The sequence below is a fragment of the Prunus avium genome, chromosome 5 (assembly GCF_965620075.1).
Source record: "Prunus avium chromosome 5, drPruAviu1.hap1.1, whole genome shotgun sequence".
Lineage (NCBI taxonomy): Eukaryota > Viridiplantae > Streptophyta > Magnoliopsida > Rosales > Rosaceae > Prunus > Prunus avium.
Genome location: NC_142288.1, coordinates 29,676,642 through 29,692,009, shown reverse-complemented (window position 1 = coordinate 29,692,009; position 15,368 = coordinate 29,676,642). Strand labels below are relative to the sequence as shown.

The 15,368-nt window shown below is 35.4% G+C and overlaps 2 protein-coding genes and 1 long non-coding RNA gene across 3 annotated transcripts; all 3 read right to left on the bottom strand.

Moving 5' to 3' along the window:
- Positions 1-1,946: 1,946 nt before the first annotated feature.
- LOC110747353 (early nodulin-like protein 6) lies at positions 1,947-2,965 on the bottom strand. Its single transcript, XM_021947545.2, has 2 exons — positions 2,636-2,965; positions 1,947-2,485 (listed from the first exon to the last, which is right to left on the bottom strand). The coding sequence occupies exons 1-2, from the start codon at positions 2,826-2,828 to the stop codon at positions 2,100-2,102; spliced, it is 579 nt and encodes a 192-aa protein (XP_021803237.1). The 5' UTR covers positions 2,829-2,965; the 3' UTR covers positions 1,947-2,099.
- A 7,268-nt stretch (positions 2,966-10,233) lies between these two features.
- LOC110747187 (uncharacterized) lies at positions 10,234-11,199 on the bottom strand. Its single transcript, XR_002525142.2, has 3 exons — positions 10,905-11,199; positions 10,523-10,734; positions 10,234-10,439 (listed from the first exon to the last, which is right to left on the bottom strand). It is a non-coding gene; the product is annotated as an uncharacterized LOC110747187 (long non-coding RNA).
- Positions 11,200-13,670: 2,471 nt separating this feature from the next.
- LOC110746085 (heavy metal-associated isoprenylated plant protein 32-like) lies at positions 13,671-14,655 on the bottom strand. The gene is made up of 3 exons (XM_021946298.2): positions 14,537-14,655; positions 14,341-14,416; positions 13,671-14,215 (listed from the first exon to the last, which is right to left on the bottom strand). The coding sequence occupies exons 1-3, from the start codon at positions 14,555-14,557 to the stop codon at positions 13,890-13,892; spliced, it is 423 nt and encodes a 140-aa protein (XP_021801990.1). The 5' UTR covers positions 14,558-14,655; the 3' UTR covers positions 13,671-13,889.
- Positions 14,656-15,368: the final 713 nt, after the last annotated feature.

Below are 15,368 nucleotides of genomic sequence, written 5' to 3'. Positions count from 1 at the left end.
TCATGAATGCATGCATGCCCATGCATAAAGCTTCACATGCATCTTGGCCCTGGTGGTGGAGTGACTAATTAGTCAATATCCTTTATTTATTTATGTGTCATGAGATGAGACCCACAAAGAAAGCACAAATCAATTTATAATAATAAACCATGAATACAGTAACTCAAGTCAGAGCTGTGTAGATGCATGATCAGTGCATTGTAACTAGTCACCATCACCTCGCCGCAATGGCGGACCCAATTGTTTTTAAATAGGGATAGGCTAAATTTTTTTTTTTTACTAGAGGTATATTATTAGTCTTTTTTCCCCTAAAATATAAATATAAATAAAATTTTATAATCAAATATGACCATATTACGAGGAAATATAACACGAATAAGTACAAAATATAAATTAAATAACAAATCAAACATATTGTCCAACTTCAAAAAAATATGGTCGATTGCAAAAAAATTTAAAGAGCTTACCTAGTGAAGTGGAACCCTTCTCTCCTTGAGTGTATCAAAATCTTTGAGTATTGAATTTAAATCAATATTCACAGAAAGCTTTTTCTCTTCTTTTTTTTTTTTTTTATGAAATACAGAGAGCTCTTTCTCAATATAGACAATAAGGGTATCTGCGAGATAGTCATCCTCCATTTGTATTTACCTGGACGAGAGATGATGGATAAGTAGAATAAGTGAGAAGTGAAATATTAATATTTATTGGTGAATATAAAAAAAAGGTATTTGTGCGAAGACAATAATTAAGGGCATGCTAATAATTGTTTCAACTTCTATGGAATTTACTTTAGAATTGGTCATGTAGACGCAGGACCACTGTGGTCCAACCAATATTTGACTGAATCATCACTATACGTATATTTTTGGGTGTTCATAATGCAAAAATTAATATCCTTCAATTTGTGAAAAGAAGTATTATATTATCCGGTTTGCTAGCTACTACTTACACATCAACAAAAGTTTGAAAAAGTAAGCTTTTTTTCTTTCTTTCTTTCTTTGCATACAAAAGGGGGAATCAAATCTAAAATATCTGGCCTCAACGAACCCCGTGTCACTTGATCGCTAATATTCATGATCATGACCAAGCATATATATATATCTTTTTTGTATATATACCTCTAAGATCATATATATATATATATAGAGAGAGAGAGAGAGAGAGAGGAGGGTTTGGTCTTGGCTTGGGGGGTCAGTCTAGTCAGTCAGGGATAATGGCATTATTATTGCAACTTGCCAAGAAGCATGGAGAGGAAGGTATTTCAAAGCATCCCTCAACACACATTCCTTATCCCTCTATATTAAAGTTACACACCCATATGGGGCGGTGGGCTACTATTATGCTTAGCATCCCATAGACAATATCCTCCACCATAACACGTGTCGACACCCCACCATCATCTACGCACACTACTGGTCTCTTTCTAACCCTAGGATGATAGTAACCCTGCAAAACTCTCGACAATTGGCTAATGCCTTTGTGAAACTTGTCTTTTCAGTTCAGTGTAAACTGTGTAACTGTGTGTATACTGTGTAACTGTGTGAATAAAAATTAGGTATACATGAGAAAAATAATAATCAAAGTTGGGCCCACTACTGCCATTTTTGGAGGATTGAATTATTCTTGGAATTCTCTAGCTTTCCCCTTTTGGGTCGGAGGGGGGTCATTGGGGTGATGATGGGAGAGGATGATTGGCCAAATGGGGTTCTGTTCTGTTCTGTTCTGCTGCCTCTCGAACATGCTTCAATTATCTTATATTTTTTTATCTCTTTGACTAGTAGTCTAGTACTAGTATGCGATGCGAGTATATATGTGATGCATGTACGATAGGTAGCGTTTAAAGCAGGCTATAAGTTTTTTTTTTTTTTTTTTTTATGAGGAGCTTGCAAGATATGCAAATATGTATGTATGTATGTATGTATGTTGTTCTTGTTCGGGTGGGGATTTTGGGACTCCTTGAGATTTAGCTACCACACAATTTTTTGACAAGATTTCAACAAGAGGATTAATATCAGATGACCAAAAGAATTACAAGGAAGCAAAACAAAAATTTCATTCATTTGAAGATTTAACAAAAAATAATCACCAGTGGCATTAATTTAGAAGAAAAAGAGACCAAGGAGGAGACAGCTCATGATGCAGAAGATAATAGTTGTAGAAGAAATGGCAGCAAGTGCACCAGTGGCATTATTGTTATTATTCTTGTGTTGTGGTAATGAGTCAGATGAATTCTGGTTTGCAGATTGATCAGCATCAGCAGGTGGGGTTTCAACCCCAGCTGGTTCCAAGACTTTGACGACCATCTTCTGCCCTTTCTCGCAGTGTTCAGCAACCCCACTCATGAAATAGAACAGACCGGGTCGGTCCAATGTCACCACACTGTGACCATCGTTTAAGTAGTAAATGGGGCGATCCGAATGGCATTTTTCGTAATCGTCCTTGCTCACTACCAACACTGAGTCTGCAAATGTCTCGTAACTGAAATCTGGGTCGATCCATCCACGCGAAATTACAAACCAGATTTTATTTTATACAATAGTGATATATGAACAAAGTATATATATATACATATATGTATTTATGCATAATATATATATATATATATATATATATATTTATATATATTGTTACTCACAGAGAGTGTCGTCAACATTGAACCTTTTCTTTGAGGCCCATTCGTTGTACACTAATTGTTGGTAGTATTTTGTTTTGGGGACCTCCCATCCATAGGTCTTGTCTCCAACTTCAAATTGAGTACAAGTTACCAAACCGACTTGGATGCTAGAAACAAGAAAAAGTAAGACAAAAACTTTGGAGAAATATTCCATGAAGTATATATGTACATATAGCTAGTTTGAATTGTTCTTATAGGGAGGTCTTAATTTGCATGGTTGATCTCCAACTAGCTAGGAAGAATAAAATGGAAGTGTTTGAGGAAGTGGGGGGGGGGGGCAAGCAAGTTGGAGTTAAAAAGAGTGATCAAGTTGAAGTTTGTTGCTGAGGAAGAAAAGGGGAGAGAGGATTCTTAGGATTCAAAGGTGGAGATGGTGCGATTGTTTATTCTTTATTGTTGGAGGATATATCCTTTGACTCGGTCTACAACAGTTTTTCAATTGAATGGTGGTGTTCAGAAATCACCCTACTAGCTAGAGAAAGAGGGGTAGAAGGCTAAACGTTACAAACTGTAAAGCCCAACGTCATGACTCATGAAAGAGAGGCTTGAATTGAAGGTAACCCAAAACTATTACACACATATTTGCTTGGTGGCTCAAGTTAGACGACTCATTCTTGATCCAGCGATTAAGAAATAGGACCTCATTTAAAGGCCATATATAAGGTTCTCATTATAGAATTCTTGCAAGTTAGACACTCTATACGCAATTGCAGAGAGCCAATGCCCATGAAGGGCCACATGCCCACTTCTTTTCTTTTTTGGGTGTATAGTTACTTATACTTTTGTACAATAGAACCAATTGCCCACCTCTTATGTGCTTCTCCTCCTTTGATCAGGTCTTCTTTTGTTTTTTTTTGTTTTTTTGAATTGAAACGGCTAGAACATGATATGTGTTGGCAGAATTACTAATTTAATTAATGTGTTTGAGTACAAGTTACCAAAACGACTTGGATGCTAGAAACAAGAAAAAGCAAGACAAAAACTTTGGAGAAATATTCCATGAAGTATATATATATACCTAGTTTGGATTGTTCTTATAGGGAGGTCTTAATTTGCTTGGTTGATCTCCAACTAGCTAGGAAGAATCAAATGGAAGTGTTTGAGGAAGTGGGGGGCAAGCAAGTTGAAGTTTACCAAGGAAGAAAAGGGGTGAGAGGATTCTTAGGAGTCAAAGGTGGAGATGGTGGGATTGTTTATTCTTTATTGTTGGAGGATATATCCTTTGACTTGGTCGGTTTACAACAGTTCAAATGGTAGTTTCATAAAGAACTAATGACTAAGTCACGAATTTCTGTTCACTACTTTGCACAAGTAAAAAATAAAATTTTTAAAGAGTGGGAGGACTCTGCTTAGGCTCTACACTCCAATTAAATTTACATATCCCTATTTTTATCGCATGATAAGAACTGAAGAAGTTTAAAAAGAGGCGCATATGGGGTGACAACAAAGTGGAAAAGTAGGCCAAACTCTCCTCATTCCCCCTCAAGTGCATCCTAGTTTGATTCACGTAGGAGACAATCTTGAGGCAACCAATGGCGGAGCCAGCTAAAGGCCACAAGGGTCAGCTGACCCTCCTCCAAATTATGCAGTAAATGCATTTGTTATGTGTTATATTTGATTTTCTTGGGTTTCTTTTATAGCTGACCTTTCTAACTTTCTAGATCAATTACTCTTATAACTTTCTAACTCTAGTTAATTGATCTTTACCCCGTGATTATATCTTTTATTATTACTCCATTTTTCCTTTCTAACTTCAATATTTCTGTTCTTTCATTTATTGAGTTCTCTTATATTTTTTTGTTATTGAATTGGCCATCACTCAAGTAAATCTCCCAATACTAGCTATTCCATTCTCTTTTGATTCATGTCAAATTATTTCTTCATAATTCATTGTGTGATGCGATTATAATTTTCAAAGATGACATTAAACTATAACATATAAAAAAAATACTATCTTAATGTTCACCAAGTCTTTCTCAGTCTAATAATATTGACCCTCCTTGAGAGAATTTCTGACTACGCCACTGGAGGCAACCCAATATAATACTCATCCTCCCCCTCCTTAGTGAATGACAAAAAAAAAAATTATAAAAGGAGGCAAAAAATGGTTTTATTTGTTTGTTTTCATCAAATAAGTCAGACGGTAAAGTTGGCAAAGTCGGACCGAATAATTGAATGGTGGGTGGGTGTCAATAGAATTTCTTAAATAACTAGCTAGAGAAAGCCTATAATGATGATGAGGGGAAGGATTAGCTAAAGGTTATAAATTGGAAAGCCCAACGTCATGAATCAGGCTTGAATTGGAGGTAGCCCAAGACCACTCCACACGTATCTGCTTGGTGGGTCAAGTTAGACGCTGCATACGCCAAGGCCGAAGAGGCAAGAGGGGCACATGCCCACTTCTTTCTTTTTATTTTGTTGTAATTTCTTTTTGGGTGTATAGTTATTTATTCATTTATATTTTTTTATACAAATGATTTTGGGAAATCAGAAATGGAACCTAGAATTTGGGTGCATAATTAATTACTTTTGTTTGTAATAGAACTAACTACCCACTTCTCTGACTTTCTCCTCCTTTGATCACGTCTTCTTCTTTTATGAATTGAAACGGCTAGAACATTTATGTGCTTGCAGAATTTACTAATTAAATTAAAGTGTTTTTTTAATCACAATCCTTAAATTGTATAAGAATAATACTTTTAGTACAATACAAGAGATTGGGGGAGAGGGGGTTTACACAAATATTCATTAGGTATCTGAGAGTTTCGAACCTCTGCTTACATAAGTGGAAGTGAAAGGGCCCAACCAACTGAGCTATACCCCACTGACAACTAATTATTAACGCACAAATGATAAACAAAATGAATAGGATGACAATATGAAATAATGTAACACAAGTAAAAAATTGTATTCCAAGCAATTACTTTATTTAATACTTTCCTTTTAATCTGAAGAGAAACTTTACGTAATCATTAATTAAATCAGAATAGTAAGATGGATGTCCCAAATTAGCCATGTTGATGTGGTCCATCGGCTGACTTCGGAGCAGGGGGTCGGCTTGGTATGATCCTTAATTTTCTCGGGTTTGGATCTGCAGCAATCAATAAACTCAAACTCAATAACATCAATCAAATCATATGTTCCTGTATGACAAAGTAAATGATATGATGCATAAACTCTTAATTCGTAAGCTAATCTAAGAAATGAAAATGAATTATTCTAAATCATGTTAATTAGAAGGAAGAAATAATAGTAAGTTACCTGCGTGAACGTAATGAGGTGATTGCATGACTAAGAATGAAGAGACAATCAATACGAACAACGTCAAAAGACGGATGAAAAAGCATGAGATCAGTCCCATCTCTCTCTCAACTACTCCTCAACTTCAAAGATGGACCGATGCGGTAACTTTCTAGTTTCTATATTAATATTGCCCTACAGATCTTCTACCTACCTCTCTCATCCCGTGGTGGGGTGGCTACATATATATATAGTCATCCATAAACTTAAACTGCAAGTCTTGGTCCCTCGAGCTCTAGTGAGAACCCGCGCTTTGAAAAAAGAAGAATTAATTAATTAAGAAATTTCTTCAGTGAAATGTTTGTGGGGAAAGACGGGCGACGACCAAGGGAAAAATGGGCCTTGACTTTGACTTTGAATCCAACATTACTATTCTGTATATATCCTTATTTTTAGTACAAGTGGAGAAGAATATCGTGAGCCGTTTATTTTCTTTGCTTGAGTACGTATATAGTTAGCCTCATGTCTTTGACATTGAATTAATCAAAGTTAAGAAAATAATGTAATTGACCTCTTCTGTCAAAGATGAGTCTTAACACTTATCAATGAAAAATTAACCAACACCATGTAACTTGAGATGGATCGCGAAGTGCAAGGTGTTCACTTTTTCCCTGGGGTGCAATATCAGAGGGGGGGAGCGCCCGTTCCAATTAACCAAGTAACTAGGCAGCTAAGAACCAGAGCCTTTGTCCCATATACTGGGAGGAGGCCTGAATTGGGTAAACCACTATTTCAAAATCTAAGTGAAGGTTGTTGAAGAATATAAGTCCTTCGGAAATTTCACTAAATAAAATAAAATATATAATAAATGGTTTCACTATTAATATTATTGAGACCTTTTGTGATAAAATTTCGTATTTACTGGGCTTTGTAGATGGTTAAGTTGAGGACAATTTCGATGTTGCTAGTAGTGAGTCATTGACCCGTTTTTTCTGAAATTTAACATATTATCAAAGCGGGTTGATTGACTGGCCCTGAATTGGGCATTTACCCTTACCCAATAAACTAATCAGTAATATTATGCATACCATTGCCCAAAAAACTAATCAGTAATATTGTCGTTAAAGGTTTATAAAAGACATAATGCATGTCTAGCTAGCTATACAATACATGTTATTGAGGCAAAAGGTTTATATATATAATGCATGTTTATAAACAATGCTTTCCTCTTAGTTCATGCATGTTAATTAATTAGAAGAATTAAACAAACCTGCTTGGTAACTTACTTGACAAGGCTCCAAATCCAGAACACAAAGCAAGAGTTGAGGAGATGTTTGAACAGCCATGGCAGACAGGTTGGGTTAGGCGGCTGGGTTGCGAGGGTGTGGTGGACTCTTATCTTTTTCTTTTAAAGTTTTTTTATTTTCCTAATTTTAATTTAAATGATAAATATATTAAGTGTCAAGTCCAGCTGTACCCAAAAAAAAAAGACAAGTGGCAATATTTGAGTGGGAGTACCGCGTAGTATATCCACACTATTCTATAATTTCTCGTCAAATAGGATGTATTTAGCTAAGTAGGCATTGCATTAAGCTCGTTGCAATTTCCGCTTGCCTTGCTTTGTTAGAGCAAGTCCACCCATAAAGGCTAAGGCAAAGCTAAGGCAAGGCAAGGGCTGCTACTATTCACGTGAATAGTGCAGCCTTGCCTTAGTTGGTTCCACCCTTGGAAGGCTAGGACAATGGCAAATACTATTCACATGAGATATGAATAGATGAATTTGTATAGAGTTTTTGGTGTGGGAAGTAAAGAATATGCCTAGGTATTTATTAAAAAAAATTCTGGAATTTTTTTTCCTTTTTTTTTCCATTTTTTTTTCAATTTTTTTTGGTTGCTGACGTCATTATGACGTCAGCATTGCATCATCCTGCCCAGGCAAGATCTGCCCGTGGGCTTGCCCAGTTTGATGGGACCCATCATTTGCCCGGGCCATTCTTCTTCCGCTGGAGCATCTTTGGGCTGCCTTGGGGGGCCTTTTGCCCAGTCTTGTGCCAAGGCTGGAGATGCTCTTACGTACTGTATTCAAACGCTTAGAACTTAGCATGAGTTACATTCAAATGCTTGTTGTTGAACCCACATATACAGTAGCTAGGTCTTTTTTCTTGGTCAATTGAATTTGAACATCCTCCTCTTCCTTCTTCTTTTTTTTTTCTTTCTAATATTCTTAATGTTATTGAGTTAAGTGACGCGCGTATAATTTATATGTGGGAAATTAAACCAAGTACAATATTAATGATGAATGAAAATTAAGTAATGCGACAATTAACCAAGACTAATTGTAGACTCTTTTTTATACAAGCGATATTACGAGATGAGAGTTTTCTCACACACACTGTCTAGGTGTCATGAGAATTTGAACTTGAGATCGCTGATGTACAAGTCAATGTGATTTCCACGACTAGACCCCATTCTTGAGATCGCTGATGTACAAGTCAATGTGATTTCCACGACTAGACCCCATTCATGTTGTAGCTTCTTAGTATATATTATATTATATATTTGGAGGAGGGACGTCTTGTCTGGTAGTTGTGGCCCCAATCGGAGCAGGGGGTGGGGATGGCAGCCTTCCCCTCAGTTTCCTTGGCATTGGAGCTGCAAATAAATACAGTAATCAGTAATGTTACTGAGATTTATCAATGTCAAATTGATTAATTAACTGTATAAGAGTGATGATTAAAAGACATAATGCATGTCTCGGTGGCCTAGCTATACAATAAGAGTGAGTGATAAAAAAAAATACATATATATAGTGAATGTTTATAAATGAGAAACAAATTAATGTTTTCAGATTAGTTCATGCATGTTAATTAATTTATTAGAAGAATTAAACAAACCTGCTTGAACATGAGCTGATTGCATGGAAAAGAAGGAAGCAGTGATCAGCATGAGTAGCATGAGAATACGGACCAAAAAGCATGACTTCATCAGGCCCATCGATCTCAACAATTAATCTATCTTGCTTTATTCCAATGATCGATCGATCGGCGTTATAGCTAGCAGCTTTGTTGCTTTGTTGGAAAATAGCACAGCTTTCTTGCCTTAAGGATGTTGGCATGGCATGCTTCTATTTATATAGACGGAAAAGTCAGAGGAGTGCTGAAGACCGAAGACCGAAGAACGAAGAAGATTTTTCATTAATTAATCAGAAAAATATTGGCCTCAATTGCAAAAGCACCAGTTGGCAATTATTTTCCAGTAAGACAATGGACGTTGGGGCTTATGCGCGTTAGGCCTTCTTTTGTCTTCTCTCATGACTTGATCAACCCATTTCAATTTCTCTTTTTCTAATTGATATTTTTATTCAATTCCTACTTAATATAATTTTTTTTGGCAGAGATACTTTATTAAAAAATAATAAGTATTATAAAAGTGTACAAAAGATAGCATTGAAACAACCAATATTATTAAAAATCCAAACATGAGAGACATGAACAAATGCGTGATCTTAAAAAAGACTCGCGCTTGAACAACTCAAGGGGAAAACAACAAGAAAAGAGAAAGAAAAAAGAGGAAGCATGAACATCTCTTCAATCTGCACATCAACAAAACCTTGACAGCACCAGAAACTTGCAGCCTACAACAAAACACAAAAACTTTACGTCAAGTCTCACGCCACAAAGGACCTTTGTGAGTCCAAAACCTACGCGGACCTTTGGAAATCAAGCAAACGCAAAGTTGGTTCAGTCTAGAAAAGGGCAAAAAATGGAAGGGGAAGTAGGTGTTAAGTCATAGGTTTCGATTTTTATGGTTATGGTCACGAACTTTTTGTTTACCTTATGCAAATAACGCATACTTTTTGTGTATAATTCATTTCTTAGTAGTCCTTGTTGTCTTTGAAATCAATCTCTCTCTTTTTTCTCGCTGGAGTGCAAATTAGTCTTTTGAAATATATCAACCCATATGCAGGCATTTGAGATAGTCTTTTTCTATTTTTAATCAACTTATGAGATGTTTGAGGAAACTAAAAATACATATTCAAACAGTCGTGCATTGACCAATGGGTTTTTACATTCTCATTTGTTATTACTCACATTGCATCAAAGTTTCTTTACGCCTATCTAAAGTTATGATCATCACGAGAATTTTATGCTCATGTGGTGTAAACAAAAGGACTTGAGGAGCTTTCTGCTGACGTGGTGTAAACAAAATAATATTGGAAGTCCAAGATGATTTAGAATATAATATATAATGATCAATAACGTTATGAGTTGCAGTCTAAATTTAGTTCACATTGTAGTAAGCTTACATCAATTTGCAAATTAACTAGAAATTTTACTGTAACTTTGATAAATATTCCTACAAAACAAATAATAATATGGCTTCAAGGTCCAAATTACATGAGTTGATAGAACCGAACTATATATACATTGTATAGGAATTAAAGATCATAAAAAAGAAATATCATTGAACGCGGTGTAGAGTATTGCTATCAATCTTTATTTGTAAACGATGTGGGATAGTGCACCTGTAAATTAAAAAGGTTAAATGAAAAGATTGCAAAAACAAATTATATAACCAAAACTAAAAAAGTGAATTTTGAACAATTACCAAGCGTACGTTTGCAAACGGAAATCTTGTATTCCAAGCAATTACTTTATGTAATATTTTCTTTTTAATCTGAAGAGAAACTTTACGTAATCATTAATTAAATCAGACTAGTAAGATGGATGTCCCAAATTAGCCATGTTGATGTGGTCCTGCGGCTGAAATCGGAGGAGGGGGTGGGCTTGGTATGATCCTTAATTTTCTCGGGTTTGGATCTGCAGCAATCAATAAACTCAAACTCAATAACATCAATCAAATCATATGTTCCTGTATGACAAAGTAAATGATATGATGCATAAACTCTTAATTCGTAAGCTGCTCTGAGAAATGAAAATGAATTATTCTAAATCATGTTAATTAGAAGGAAGAAATAATAGTAAGTTACCTGCATGAACGTAATGAGGTGATTGCATGACTAAGAATGAAGAGACAATCAATACGAACAACGTCAAAAGACGGATGAAAAAGCATGAGATCAGTCCCATCTCTCAACTCCTCCTCAACTTCAAAGATGGACAGATGCGGTAACTTTCTAGTTTCTATATTAATATTGCCCTACATCTACCTCTCTCCCGTGGCTACAATATATATATATAGTAGTCATCCATAAACTTGAACCGCAAGTCATGGTCCCTCGAGCTCTAGTGAGAACCCGCGCTTTGAAAAAAGAAGAATGAATTAAGAAATTTCTTCATCAGTGAAGTGTTTGTGGGGAAAGACGGGCGACGACGAAGTAAAAAAAGGCCTTGACTTTGAATCCAACATTACTATTCTAGATAATTTACACAAACAGCTGAGTCACAGCACATATATATATAGTTAATAAGGATATATAATAAAGAAACGCGCTTGAGTACGTATATAGTTAGCCTCATGTCTTTGACATTGAATTAATCAAAGTTAAGAAAATAATGTAATTGACCTCTTCTATAAAAGATGAGTCTGACCACTTATCAATGAAAAATTAACCAACACCATATAACTTGAGATGGATCGGAAGTGCAAGGTGTTAACTGAGCAATATCAGAGGGGGGCGCGTGAGTTCCAATTAACTAGGCAGCTAAGAACCAGAGCCTTATATATATATATACTAGGAGGAGGCCTGAATTGGGTTAACCACTATTTCAAAATCTAAGTGAAGGTTGTTGACGAATACAAATTACACATCGGAAATTTGACTAAATAAAATAAAATATATAATGAATAGTTTCACTATTAATATCATTGATTTGAGACCTTTTGTGATAAAACTCCACATTTATTGGGCTTTGTAGGTGGTTAAGTTGGGACAATTTCAATATTACTAGTAGTGGGCCATTGACCTATCTCTCCTATCTCTTGGTCTTCAGATCGAAGTTCGAATTAGAGAATGAATCCCAATCCCCGACTCAGACCGAATGAGCAGGATTTCTTAGATTTTTCATTAATTAATCAGAACAAGAGTAAGAGTGGCACACGTGGCATGGAGCATCCAAAGTTTCATTAAGCCAAATATTGGCCTCAATTGCAAAAGCACCAGTTGGCAATTATTTTCGAATAAGACAATGGACATTGGGGCTTATGCATTAGGCCTTCTTTTTTCTTCTCTGATCAAACCCATTTCAAAACAATAAGCACCATAAAAGTGTACAAAAGATAGCACTGAAACAATCAATATTATCCAAAACCCAAACATGAGAGACATGAACAAATGCGTTATCTTAAAAATGACTCGCGCTTGAACAACTCAAAAGAAAACAACAAGAAAAGAGAAAGAAAGAAGAGAAAGCCTAACATCTCTTCAATCTGCACATAACAAAACCTTGATAGCACCAGAAACTTGCAGCCTACAACAAAACACAAAATAATACAAAATAAAAAGAAGCAAAAAATGAGATAACAAATAAAATAATATTTAAAAAGAAAAATCACAAGTAAACTATAAAAAAAAAAATTAGAAATAACTTTTAGTGTAGTCCCCCACCGAAATTTTTTTTTTAAAAAATTCAAGATAAAAACTTTAAGTCTCACGCCACAAAGGACCTTTGCGAGTCCAAAACCTACGCGGACCTTTGGAAATCAAGCAAACGCAAAGTTGGTTCAGTCTAGAAAAGGGGAAAAAGGAAGGGGAAGTAGGTGTTAAGTCATAGGTTTCGTATTTGTATGGTTATGGTCACGAACTTTTTGTTCCCTACATTACGCAAATAACGCGTACTTTTTGTGTATAAATTCATTTCTTAGTAGTTTCCTTGTTGTCTTTGAAATTAATCTCTCTCTTTTTTCTCGCTGGAGTGCAAATTAGTATTTTGAAATATATCAACCCATATATGCAGGCATTTGAGATATGTCTTTTTCCATTTTTAATGATGTTTGAGGAAACTAAAAATACATATTCAAACATTCGTGCATTGACCAATGGGATTTTACATTCTCATTAATTTGTTATTACTCTCATTGCATCAAAGTTTCTTTACGCATATCTAAAGTCATGATCATCACAAGAATTTTATGCTCATGTGGTGTAAACAAAAAAGGACTTTTTGAGGAGCTTTCTACTGACGTTGTAAACAAAATGATATTTGGAATCCAAGATAATTTAGAATATAATATATAATGATCCATAACTTTACTAGTTGCAGTATAAATTTAGTTTACATTGTAGTAAGCTTACATCAATTTGCAAATGAACTAGAAATTTTACTGTAACTTTGATAAATATTCCTACAAATAATAATATGGCTTCAAGGTCCAAATTACATGAGTTGATAGAACCGAACTATATATACATTAAGATCATAAAAATATATCAATGAATGCGGTTGATCATTTTGTAGAGTCTTGCTATCAATATTTATTTGTAAAAGATGTGGGATAGTGCACCTGTAAATTAAAAAGGTATTAAATGAAAAGATTGCGAAAACAAATTATAAACCATAACTGAAAAAGCGAATTCTGAACAATTACCAAGCGTACGTTTACAAACGGAAATATTATCAATCAAGTATATAGCAGAAGCAGGGAAAGAGTTGTTTATAGACCTGCACAAGTTGAATAGGAGCAGCATGCAAGGGTGAAATCACATGCTCACGGTACATGCAAGCATGCACTACTTTATTTACCCAATACAATACAAGCTCTGAATTAAATGGAAACAATTATACTCAACCAAAAAGAAATTATAATCCATGAAAGAAAGAAAACAAAATTTGTAATCCGTCCACAGAGACTGCTTATTCAGTTGCGTTACATAGTATCCAATAAAAAACAATGAATACCGTGCACGTATTAGCTAGTGTATATATAATTAGGTAGGTCGGTCGACTCCTAATCAACCCTGACACAAAATTGCTTCCTCAAATACAAAGGGGTGAACTAATTAATTATTGGATGATCAATAATAGGCGTACGGTGGCGCCTGGGGATAGTAATGTACGTATGGGTAATATGATGATCTTTGACCATAAGGACCATTATACCCATCCATATAAGGGTCAACTGCTCCAGCCCTATAATATGAATGATGATCATAATACCCATTGCCATTGACAATGTTGCCCTCGCCATAGCCGTCATAGTTGGTACATTGATCTCCAGTCCTGACCCAGCAGATTTCGGCCTCTTTCCCAGCCTGCACTAGCCTTCTCAGTAACTTTGTCGGGTTTACTTTACCAGAAATATATGCCATACCTGCTTCTGCATCTACATTGTATGACGCTCCTAAACCATTCAAACACAAACTCAACACTTCAATTTCTGTCCGATTAAGTATATTATGCGCCGTAACGTAACCTTAGGGTTTAGGATTTAGGGTTCAGGGAAAGAAGAAATAGATTAAAGAGTACCTCGGATCTTTTTCAGCATTTTCGTTAGGCACTTATGCCATCCGCCGGACTTGGTGTCCACTTTCAGTCCACACGTCTGTAAATTTTAAAGACAAGTCCAAAATGAATTTACAGAACCAATCAAAGAGGAGAAAATGGAAACAGGAAGAAATAATAAATATGTTGAGAGATTATATAATATTCTGATCGATCATACCATGTAAGATCGAGACTCCATTGTAGACAACTTTTCCAACTCCTCCTCCCCTCACGATCAAAGACAGAGCTTGGAAACTAGGGTTTTCTTTAGGATGAGGAGATTGGCTATAGGGTCTGTAATGGATGGATTTGAGACAAGACGAGAGTGCGGTATTTATATATAGACTTGGTTGGTTGTGTTTTTTCTTTTCTTTTCTTTTGGGTCATTTCATTAAAGATGGAAATAGTTGTGTTGGTGTTGTGTCGGCAAGGTAAGTATTTTGTAAGTAGAAAGAAATCTCGAAATTGAGGTCGAGCATTTAAATTACATTATTCTCATTTTTATTTTCCACGTAAATCTTGTAAGAATCTCATGATATTCAGGACTAAACGCATATAAGAGAATATTATTGTAATTTGTATTGGGCGGATTGGTTATCATGAATTCCTAATTTATGTGACGCTGATTGCTAAAGCCTTCATGAATTAAATTCTTCAAGTAACCAAATCAAATCGAATTCAATCAAACCAAATCAAAAGAGGGAGGATTTGTGTTTGTATTCGATTTGCCTAACATTGATGTTGTATGTATCAAATCAAAGACTCGAATAAAAACGGCATTCACAATTCTCGGAAAGGGACGTTTTGCTGTCGTAAGAATTTTAGGAAAACCTAGCTACATTTGTAGTAATTAATTAGTAATTAGGTGGTGGTAAATGGAAATGGCCTAAACCTTAGGCCCTAATAACGTACTGATATTAAGAGAGAAATTCTGGATCGTTTGGAAATTGGAGATATAAATTCTGGATCAAAAACAAAAAGTTCTGATAAAGTTTTACTATTAGGGGGGT

Coding starts and splice junctions, on each gene's coding strand:
- LOC110747353 (XM_021947545.2), bottom strand. CDS start 2,828: ATGGAATATTTCTCCAAAGTTTTTGTCTTACTTTTTCTTGTTTCTAGC. Junction 2,486..2,635: donor CAATGTTGACGACACTCTCT/GTGAGTAACAAT, acceptor GGATCGACCCAG/ATTTCAGTTACGAGACATTT.
- LOC110746085 (XM_021946298.2), bottom strand. CDS start 14,557: ATGGAGTCTCGATCTTACATG. Junction 14,417..14,536: donor TGGAGTCTCGATCTTACATG/GTATGATCGATC, acceptor TAAAATTTACAG/ACGTGTGGACTGAAAGTGGA. Junction 14,216..14,340: donor AATGCTGAAAAAGATCCGAG/GTACTCTTTAAT, acceptor TGAATGGTTTAG/GAGCGTCATACAATGTAGAT.